The following is an 11,457-nucleotide window of genomic DNA, read 5'->3' as shown; positions in this document are numbered from 1 at the left end:
ATAAGAATTGCTGAGAAACAATGAACTTGGTTGGAAATGAGATTATTATTATTTGTATAAAATGAGATGATTATTTGTATAAAAAATATTATGAATAAAAGTTGTTACAGAAGACCTTGATGAGCATTGCAATCTGTGTAATTAAGGGACAGAACAGATTGCGCTCCACCCACACCCTCAGTTCACAGTGCGGGAAATCGCGACGTCATGCAGCAGTTACAAGCAGATACCCAGGCTTGCCGCCAAGATATTCAAACTCTGCAAGCCCAAATAGCTAATTTACAGCAAGCCAAGCACCCCTGTACCTCCTCTGAGACCTAGAATTATTTTGGCTCACCCAGAAATTTTTTTCAGAGACCGTAGCAATTTCCAGCCCTTTTTACAACAATGCAGATTATTCACTGAAGCTTCACCAGCCAATTTCCCTAATGATGATATAAAAGTAGCTTTCATCTTCAGCCATTTAAGTGGTGGTGCTTCTAGGTGGGCATCTCTCTTACTTGGAAGACAGGATCCTATCTTAAGAAGTTATGCAGGATTCTGCCAGCTGATGCAGAGGGAATTTGTTGACCCCCTTCTTGTGCAAAATGCCACTAGGCAACACCTGTCATTGCACCTTTACTGTTGCACTATACTACACCATTGAATTCCTGGGACAGGATACTTTCCAGAAGGCATCTCTATAGACCCTGGCAAGATCGAGGCCCTGCAAACCTGGCAACACCTAGCTGTTCAGAGATTCCTAGGCCCTGCAAACCTGGCAACACCTAGCTGTTCAGAGATTCCTAGGATTCTCAAACTGTTCAGAGATTCCTAGGATTCTCAAACTATTAACAGCCATTCATTCCAGGGTTTACCAAATTGACTGCGCCCCTCACCTGACTCCTCCAAAAAGGAGTCAAATTCCAGTGGGGCGATAACGAGCAACAGGCATTCTTGACTGTTAAGCAGACTTTCATGAAGGAACCCATCCTCAAATAGCCAGACCCTTGCTGTCTTTTTGTGGTGGGAGCAGTGCTTCTTCAAACACGCTACGATGGCGGCCCCGTTTCTATGAGCTTACTATTCCAGAAAGCTGAATCCATCTGAACGTCATTATACTATTTGGGAGAAAGAGCTGTTGGCCATCAAGACTGCTTTCAAGATCTGAAAACACCACCTGGAAGGAGCTCGCCACCAAATAGAGGTCAGAACTTATCACAAAAAATTAGAGTTCCTGCAAGCAGCCAGAAAATTGAATTGACAGATCTGTTGGTCATTCTTTGCCAGATTCAACTTCAGTGTCACGTACACACCAAGTTGACAAAACAAACGAGCAGACGCCTTATCCCGCAAACCTGAGTGCCTGCAGACCAAAGAACCCTTGCTGCTTCAAAACATTGTACCTGTTGAATCAATTGCAGCCGGGCACAATCTGGTAGATCTACAACAGCAAGATGACTTGTGAATCAGTGAAAGCAAGAAATTGGGCCCGACTCACTGTGGACATTTTCTGAGGATCTGCTACGCTTCCAAGACCAATTGTATGTCCCCAACCAGGCCACTTTGCAGCCTCATCATGAACCAGCGCCATGACAATCCTGCAGCCAGACATTTTGGTCTCTTCAAGACTCTGAACCTTGTGTTTCGGACTTTCTGGTGGCCCAGGCTCTGCCATGATGTCCAGTCTTATGTGAACTGTGTCCGTTGCCAACAAGCCAAGGTAGCCACAGGAACCCCTCCTGGACTGCTACACCCTTTACCGATGCCTGAGAGACCCTGGGGAACATTTCCATGGATTTCCTGGCCTATTTACCAGTTTCTGCCGGCTTCACCACCATGTTTGTGATGGTGGACATGTTGATCAAGATGGCACATCTCATCCCTTGTCAAAGAGTACCAACAGCTAGGGTCACCGCACAGTTGTTCATCCAACACATCTTCCAATTACACGGTCTACCTGAGAGAGTAGTGTCAGACCGAGGAACCTAGTTCACTGCGAAGTTTTGGACAGAACTCATGTCAGCTCTTCAGGTTCAAGTCTCCCTAGCCTCGATGCATCACCCGCAGACTGATGGGGGTACGGAGAAAGTGATTGGCATCCTGGAGCAGTATCTACATTGTTTTGTCAATGACCAGCAAAAAGATTGGTCCAAATACCTCTCCGTGGCCGAATTCACTTTCAATAACTCCCAACATACTTCCACAATATACCAAATATACCAAAAGGATCAACCAGAGAACGAGAGTTCCAGAAAAACTCAAGGTAGCATCACTACATGCTGACATTGAGCAAACTTGTCCTGAAGGAGGACTTCCAAATGCTAGTGTAAGAATGCAGGTGCCAGAGCGGATTGTAGTGGTAGGTAATAGTGAAGACATTCCACTTTCTAGGCCCTCAGATCTAGATCTTCTACAGTCAACTCTATTCAAGTCTCTGTCACTGAAAACACCTCCCCATGTTATTTCACTCAGTGATCATCCACTAGATTTTCTGGACCTACAGAGACCTCCTTCTCACAATCCTCAGAATGAAGAGATTTGGTCAGTAGGAAGGCTGAAAAGAGAACGTCCCATGAGTGTAAATGCTACTCGTCAGAATGACCAGTTGATGAGAAATGAAGCAGCGCCAGTGTTACGTGGTGGGTCAGCAGCTGTGAGTATCTCTAGCTGAAGCCAGATATACTCTTTCACATATAGACACATCGTTAGAGGGAGCATCAGAAGACATGACAGTTGTGGATGCTGTTTCTTTAAGTGGACAGATAATAAAACTTAATTGCCGCCTATAATTTTTGGAAGAGGAAAATAGAGAGCTAAAAGGGAGATGATCATGTATTCAATCACTCTAGCATTTTGGCTACTAAATAGTTGGCTTTGGTTTCGGCACTAAAAATAGCTTCTACATTTAACAAAATATGACAGTGGGGAAATTCAAAAAAATTACATTTATTTCTGTCTCTGAATTGTATGGTGACTTATGACCTATGTACTGGAAACATCTGCCACTGTAATAAAAACTAATATATTACAAGGTTAAAAGGATGCTTAATTTTTTTTAAAAAGAATTGTTATAACATTAACTCTTTTTTTTTTTGCATGATAATGTACATTTGAACTGTATTAATTTACAAAGGGAAATGTCTTCACCCTGCAAAGGTATCTACAGACACTCTTTGCATAGAAAAACAAACATGGATTTTTCAAATAATCTACAAAATGGTGTAAATTACATTAGGATTTTCATTGTTTTTGTATTATGAAATACAGCACCTTTATTGTTAACTAATTGCACTTGTTTTGTTTAGCCAAAATATTTTTGTGGTGGTTTGCCAAATGGCATCCTTATTTATCTATAGCTCTCATTCTGGCAAGTGTACATATGGATTAAAATTATTATTTGCTAGAATGTCAGCAGATTATCCAGAGGTATTTGTAAAATGTGGTTTAGCTTCAATTTTGCTTCCCTCCCCCCCTTAAAAAATAAAAATTTAAGCAAGTCTGTGTGAGTGATTCAAAGATTATGGAACAAAGTACTGAGAGTAGTATAATTCATAGAAGTAAAGAGATTATAACTTCTTAAAATAAAATAAAAAATGATATATATGTTAATATATACTTCTTTTCTAGGTATCAGTTAATAGTATGCTATGAATTTGTCCAATCTGCTTTTAAAGTCTTTGAGACTGCACCTTGTCATTGTTCATGCCCTAGAAGATCAGAGTTCCACAACCTTTCCGGCTTGGCAGATGAGTGGAGGGGAGAGAGGATGGTTCACCCAAGTGGGAATGCATGCGCTCGCCCACCAATCCGCAGCCCAGTTCTGAACAGCTCCAGTATTTCTTTTATCATTGTCATGAAGAACATCTATGCTGTCTCTAAGTTATACACCCCCCCCCCCCAAATATCTGGAAAATGGCAGCTTTCTCCTCTGCATGTGGTTTTTGCAAGTCTGTGCATCTTAATGGACAGCTCCTCACTATGTTGGATGGAACCCTGCCAAATCTGAAGCCTCGACCCGTGTGATTCCACTGCTCACTATGAGCTTCCACGTGGTGAAGAATATTAATGCCCTGGCATGCCTGTATCAAGCCCACTGCCAGAGCAGAACCCCCTTGGGGCACTTCCTGGCAGGGATGTGCAGACATCACCAGGAAAAGGACCGATGTGCCTCCAGGAAAGTACTGACTATCCACAGCTGTTCCACGTGTTCTTATGGTCCTAGCTTCCCCACCTGCTATGGCGATTTCCAAATAAACAGTATTTTAAGCCCTTTGCAATTTTCCTATATAGACTATTATAGAGTGGGGACTTTGTGCCACCTTGTGGGCAATGAAGAAGCTGTAATATGAAGAACCGTTCCTGGTTTTCTGTGCTCAGTGAGTGGAAAGTCAAGATGCATCCATCCCGCCAGAAGCAACCAGAAAGGTATCAGCAGGAGGAGGCTTAGAATCTAGTATTTCAGCTTTATCCCTGTGGATGGTCTGCCCCCTACTGGCAAGTGGCAACAGAACAAGCTATGTAGCCTGGAAAACACATCTAGAGGAGCCAGAATTGTACCTTCAAGAATTAAGCACCCAGTTGTGCTGCAGAAGACAATCCAGACATGAAATTCTGGAGTCAATGTTCCCTCTAATTTTTTTTCAGTGTGGGCGGAAAAGTATAATGTCTGAGCAGCACATTTTCATGCCTGGGCGTGGATCGGTTAGAAACAAAAGGGGGGTCACGTGACCTCAGGACACAGCAACGGTCATAAACATGAAACGACAGCCAAGTTTTGATCCTGTTATCATCGGGCTCCTGCGAAGGTCGTAAGTGTGAAAAAGGGGCATAAGTAACTTTTTTCAGGGCCGTTGCGGCTTTGAATGGTCAGTAAATGAACCGTTGTAAGTCGAGGACAACCTGCCTTCCCCCCAGATGTTTTCTGTGGAGCTTCAAAATGGATTCCTAATCTGCCAATCTGCTTCTAAAAGAGTGCACTGGTCAGACATAATCCTGGACTTCTGTTCTGACCCCAATGGAGGCCCACATTTCTATCTCCCGAGTAAGACTATTTTTTCTATTTAGATATATGAATTTAGGAATTGCTGATCTGTTTTAATAAACTTAGAAGTATTGATTATAATAAGATATGTAGTAGGTGATACTGATTTGGATTAATGCATAAATGTAATTGAATTTAGAATTGTTGGGGAGATTAATGATGTTAATGATTTTTAATTGATTGAAAATAGAGAATATAATTTTTTTCATTTTTTTCTTTTCTCAAATTGACTGAAATTTAAGAATAATTAAGTAAGAAATGTAGATAAGTATTAATTGGCTAAATGTTAGATGGGCTCAAATAATTTTTAAGTTTGGGATTAGGTAAATGTACTATTTAGAGCGGGGGAAGAAGTCTGATATTCGTATGTGTTTATGTTTTGTTTTTAATTTTCTTTCGTTAACATCTGATTGGCTATACATGGTTTTCTTGGTTTATAGAAAATGTATAAAGAAAGAAGGAAGCACTTTGGCATAATGGTTAATAAGTTAGAAATATAATTGGTGTACTTTTTGAAGGAACATTAAGGAGGGAATTTAATTAAAAGGAAATGTGTGTAACTGGATGACAAAACTAAAAAAAATTGCAACTTTTTGGATGATTGATATTAGTTGCTAACAAAATACTTCATTTTATTCATGGAAAATTAGATGGTACACTATTGTTTGAATGTATGTTGAGAGAGAAATTTAAAAAAAATCACACACACCCCAAAAGTCTTTCCTTCCTCTGTCCCTCCATTCATTTCATTCTTCCTTCCCTCCTTGTTGTCTTCATTTCTCCTTCCTTCCTTCCCTCTTTCTTTCCTTGTTCCCTCCATTTTTTCTTCCTTCCTTCTTTCCTTCCTTCCTCCCTCCATTTCTCTTTCCTTCCTTTCTTCCTCTGCACTTCTCTTTCCCTCCCTCTTTTCCCCCTTTCTTTCTCTCCACTTCTCTCTCTTTTCCCTCTCTCTCATTCTTTCCCTCCAGGTCTCTCATTTCTGTGTACTTCTTCCTCCCCCCCCCACTTCTCTCTCATTTGTTTCTCCTCCCTTTTTGCTCTCATTTATCTCATCTTCATTTCTGTTTCTCTCTTTTTCCTCTCCCTGTTTCTTTATCTTGTCATAATCCAGAAGAAAGGGCTGCAGGACCCGGAGGGAGGTGCGGGAAGAGACAGGCTCTCTTCCAGTGGGGGGTGCGGCTGCAGTGGGAGCAACAGAGCCCGGCAGGCAAAGGAGGAGGAGGAAGAAAGGCGGCTCACAGAGGGGAGCCAAGGAGGAGCGATCCACGCTTTTGTAAGCTTTCCCTGTTGGATGGTCAATCTTTCCCTGCTGGTTGGCGATTGACCATTCAGCCGGGAAAGCTTACAAAAGCGCAGATCGCTCCTCCTCGGCTCCCCTCTGTGAGGTCGCCTTTCTTCCTCCTCCTCCTCCCTACTGCTAGAGGGTGATTGACTGGCGCCGAGGAGGGTGGCGGAGGGACCCGGCCCATCCCCAAAGAAAACGGCTCTTTGCCTGCCACCTGCTGATCTGGAAGCTGGAGAGGGCCAGCAGCAGAACGGGGAGCTCGTGCTCCATTCGCCAGATAAAAGCCTTCACGGCTTCCCCCCCCAATTCCCTACTGTCTACCTACCACGGACGGTTATGGATATGCGCTGGAATTGGAAAGTGCTGCATGGAGTTCTCAAACCTCCTGCGCTATAGCGCACAGCGCAGCTTAGGGGGACCATTGTCTGGAGCGTCTTTAACTGCTTAAGCCTATGGCATTGTTGGATAGGAAAGAAGAGGACTGGTCTTGGTCATTAAATAATGCTTTCTCCTGGGAGCATTTTTGTAAATGTTAACTATTAAATTATATTTTCTAAAAAGCTGAAAAAAATACTCGTACAAACTGAGAAATTGAGGCTTTTTAAAAGTTTTGTGCTTCTTGGGGCATCAATAAATTTATTAGGTGGTGCATGAAAGAATGACAGAAAGGATTATAAATATTTAAAAACACCTAAACATTCTGTTTCAATATTCTGAAACAGTTTCAATATTCTGCAAAACTCCGAATGGCAGCAAAGAGATATAATCTGTGTTTCTTTGCTTTCATTTAGTGCTCATTCAGAGTTTTGCAAATCAGATCCAGTAGCATTATCCCTGCACTTTCTAAAAGTGATGTTTATATTAAGTTAGATGTCACAACTAATTATGAGCAACTAGACATGTTACTAATAACCCTGCACATTTTTCCAGTCTGAGGAACCATTCCATTGTTTACACTTCCATGCACAATAGCTTTTTAGATAGTCCACCCCACATTATTTATCTCTACTCATTTCACCTAACTCAAATATTACTAAAAGGAGCAAAGATCTATACAGTGTTCTTCAAGATTAAATTAAGTTAGCCTGGGATGAAGATAATCCAGATATAAAGTCTTGGGAGTTTTTGGTTGACATTAAATGTAAATGATAATTCAAAATAAAAAATGAGACTTCCATTATATACTTCTTGTCAAAAGAAAAAGAGAACTAGAAGAAATGAAAAAAAAGAACTTTTTCACAAGTGCCATCTAATAATAGTAGTTGACTCTTTTATTGTTTTGTTATCAGCGTTTAAAGTACAAGCCTCACCAAATAACTTGCCTAATTATTTAATGGCCTCTGAAGTTCAAAAATAGTTTTGATATAGATTTAAAGGTCCCTTATTTTATTACTGAATGAAAATTTCTAAACTGGTTTTCTTGACCTTTTTAGCTCATAATTATTTTGCTATGTGCGTGATTGATTTCATTTCCCCTAGGACAAAAAGTAATTACAGAAAAAAAGCTTGCCAATGTTGTCTTTAGACATGCAAGACCAGGAATAAAGCAAACCAAGTCCATATCATATTATTTATGTAATGCTTTAAAGTTTTCAATTACTTTAGGTATGCTATAATTATTATTATTATTATTACTACTATTACTAATCATTACAATAACTGCAGAAGATAGATCAGCATTTTTAGTTTAATATTGCAAATGAAGGATGGATATAAAAGTTAAGAAGTAACCTGCCTTGAACAAAATGAGTAAATACACACAAGAACAAGGCAAGAACAAAGAATGCTTTGATTAATGGATTATCTTATAAATGCTGTAGTAATGATTTACTGTATTAACAGGGTGAACCTCAAAGTTCTTTGGAACATATTCCAAGTGCGATGCTATGCTTCCAGCTACTATTATGCCATACTAATACCAGTATACTGCTCATCCCAGCATAAAACTGAATAGCATGTACAGTAGTACCTCTACTTAAGAATGTCTCTACTTAAGAACTTTTCTAGATAAGAACCAGATGTTCAAGATTTTTTTGCCTCTACTTAAGAACCATTTTCTACTTAAGAACCCGAGCCGGGAAAAATCTCCCAGGAAATTTGAGAGCGGCACGAAGGCCTGGCCAGTTTCCTGCCATTCCCCCTTTAATCCCATCCATCTGGGCTGCCAGAGGTGTCTTTTGGTGGTGCTTAAGGAGGCTTTGGCAGTTCAGAGCGAACAAAGCATTTTCCTTTCTCTGGGCTCTTGGACAGGGAATAAACCTCTGCCAGCGCCCAGAGAAAAGAAATGCTCCCTTCGCTCTGGGCAGCCGAGGAGTCACCATAGCGAAGGAAAGGTGCCGGCTACAAAGTGAGCAAGCGAGAGGAGAGGGGAGGCCTTCAACATGGGAAGGAAGAGGCAGCAGGTAGCAGCAGCAGCAGCAGCCAGTGTATGGGAGGCAGCCTCATGCCGGGTGCGAGAGCGCTTTCTCCGAGCGCTTCGGGAATGCCTGCCCCGCCTCTTCTGCAGCCCCTTCACTGACAGCCTGGGACGAAAGCGTTCCCAGCAAAGGGGCTGCAAGAAGGGTGGGGTGGGCGTTCCCGAAGCACTCGGAGAAAACTCTCTCACAGCCTCTTCGCTGGGAGCGCTTTCGCCGAGCGCTTCTGGAACGCCTGCTCCACCCCTCTCGCAGGCCCTTCGCTGGGAGCACTTTCGTCCAGGGCTGTCAGCAAGCAGGAGAGGTGGGGCAGGCATTCCTGAAGCGCTCAGAGAAAGTGCTCTCACATCTGCTTCACTGGGAGCGTTCGCCGAGCACTTCGGGAATGCCTGCCCCGCCCCTCTCGCAGCCCCTTCGCTGGTAGTGCTGTCAGCAAAGGGGCTGTGAGATGGCCGCTTGAAGCTGCCCGCCAGGATCCTCACTAGCGGCCGGAGGAGGAGGAGGAGAAGCTGCCGCCACAGCCACACCCCAAGGCGGGAGGCGGAGGACGAGAAAGCCGGAGAGAGGGATGGATTGGGCGGGTGGGGGGCAGCGGCGGGAGGCCAGGGGTGCGAGGGGGCCAGAGGCAGGCGATGGGGTCTGGACTCCTGTGCCCGAACATGGCCTCCTTCCCCGCCGAACCCCCCGGCCGCAGAGGAGGCACAGAAACTTTTGCAAACTTCAGAGCCCGGCGCAACTCCTCCTGCAGCAGTGGCTGCAGTGGTGGCTGCTGTTTCTCCTCCTCCGAGCAGGCGGCGGCTCCTAAGCGGGCTCCAGGTTCAGGCGCGGCTCCCCACCCCCGTGGAATCCCAGCAGGGGCTGTAATCAAATGGGAAATCCCGGCGGAGACAGTCACAAGGCAGGAGAATCACTACGGCAGTCAGAGAGCGCACGCGCAGTACAAGAGCACACTCGCAGTAAGAGAGCCCATGCACCCGGGCTCGGGTTCGTAAAATGAAAATGGTTCTTAAGACAAGGCAAACAAATCGTAAACCCCGGGTTCATATCACGAAAAGTTCGTATGAAGGGGTGTTCGTAAGACAAGATATCACTGTATATAGAAATAGAAAGTGATATTAGGTTGGTCAGTGATATGAAGTAAAAGCATCAGAATTCTTGTACATACAGTAATGCAACATGTAGCATATGGGGTGGCACAGTTGCAGTAGAATTTGAGCATACTTTCTTGGAGTCAGCAGGAGAATCAACATCCATAGACTCAATTTATTGTTCTCCAGATTAACTTGAGTGAATTTCCATTACTAGACATCAATATTTGAGCTGTAAAACCTGGTTTTAAAGCTTATACTTGTCTTATATTTATTCTTCCCTGGGCAAATACAACAACCTTTTGAATAATTATTTTTTCAATCTCTATAAGAAAATTTCACAGAATTGAAATTGGTTAACTTCATAATATGCACATCCTTTGACACTACATAATATCCCTATTCTAATTAAACTGTAAAAAAAAGAATTCGTGGAGAATTTAGGGTTTTTTAAATAACAATAACAACAACAACAACAACAATAATAATACAAAATAGAATAGTTGAACAGCAAAATGTAATAGCACTGTGTTCTGGCCTATTCCTGGTCACATAAAGTCATAGAAATTTGTAAATGTTGAGCCAATATTTTCTATAGGATTCCTTTTGTGGCAGTAGTGCATCAAGATAATTTGATCACTTGCTATTCCATTTCTCAAGAGATTATTTTTCTACAGGCATTTCCAGGTTTCTGCTCTATTAGAACCATCGGCAGAAACTGCTTGTTAACCCACAACCCCTTGAAGATAAACTGGACTACTTTCTCCATGTAGGTTTTGTATCCAAAGTAGTGCCTCCTCAGTAATCACATCGTTTTTGGGGATTCAATTACAGTGGTCCCTCGACTTGCGCGTTCTCGATTAGCGCGAAACGCTGCAACGCGGTTTTTCAAAAAATATTATTTAAAAAATAAAATATTAAAATATTATTTAAAAAAAAATTTTTTTTTTAAAAAAAATTTTTTTTTATTCTGTTCCCTGAATGGAGACCGCCGGCCGCTCAATCGGGCCGGCAGGGAACAGAATGGAGCCTTCCGCGGCGGGGCTGGTAAGGGGGGGAGCCGAGGGGGGAGCCGAGCCCAGCCCCGTGGCATTCGCTTTCCTCCCGCCGGCAGCCGACTGATCGTGGGCTCCTTCGCAACCTCGGAGAGCTTCCTGGTTTTCGTGAGCTTTCATGCCCCGGAAGCTCTCCGAGGTTGCGAAGGAGCCCACAATCAGTCTCGGCTGCGGGTGGGAGGAAGGCGAATCCCCCGTGGGCTCCGTTACATTTTCCGCTGCCAGCCAGGCCATGCTGGCGGCAGCGGAACAATCGCTGGGTGGAAGGCGTGCTCGGCTCTGCCGCTCCAGCCGCTTTCGGCCGAGCCTCCCCGGCCAAGCAGCCAGGGAAGTCGAGCCAGGCGTGGCGGCGGCAGCGCTGCTTCTCCGGTCGCCCGGTCCTCTCCTGCCTCCTGCGCCGATGTTCCCCGCTGCGACGGAAGGCAGTCGCTTGGCTAGGGAGGCTCGGCCGAAAGCGGCTGGAGCGGCAGAGCCGAGCACGCCTTCCACCCAGGGAGTCCTGCCCTTTCATTCCCGCCGACCACAGGGGCGAGGGGTGGGGATGAAGGGGCAGGACTTCCCGGGCGGAAGGCGTGCTCGGCTCTGCCGCTCC

General features: G+C 44.0%; 1 protein-coding gene across 1 annotated transcript; it reads left to right on the top strand.

The window, feature by feature from the left end:
* Positions 1 to 2,314: 2,314 nt before the first annotated feature.
* Positions 2,315 to 2,771, top strand: LOC139168448 (mitochondrial fission factor-like). The gene is made up of 2 exons (XM_070754028.1): positions 2,315 to 2,618; positions 2,650 to 2,771. The coding sequence occupies exons 1-2, from the start codon at positions 2,315 to 2,317 to the stop codon at positions 2,769 to 2,771; spliced, it is 426 nt and encodes a 141-aa protein (XP_070610129.1).
* The last annotated feature ends 8,686 nt before the right edge of the window (positions 2,772 to 11,457 follow it).

The sequence above is a fragment of the Erythrolamprus reginae genome, chromosome 5, assembly GCF_031021105.1.
Source record: "Erythrolamprus reginae isolate rEryReg1 chromosome 5, rEryReg1.hap1, whole genome shotgun sequence".
In the NCBI taxonomy this organism is placed as follows: Eukaryota; Metazoa; Chordata; class Lepidosauria; order Squamata; family Dipsadidae; genus Erythrolamprus; species Erythrolamprus reginae.
This window is presented reverse-complemented; position numbering and strand designations above follow the sequence as displayed.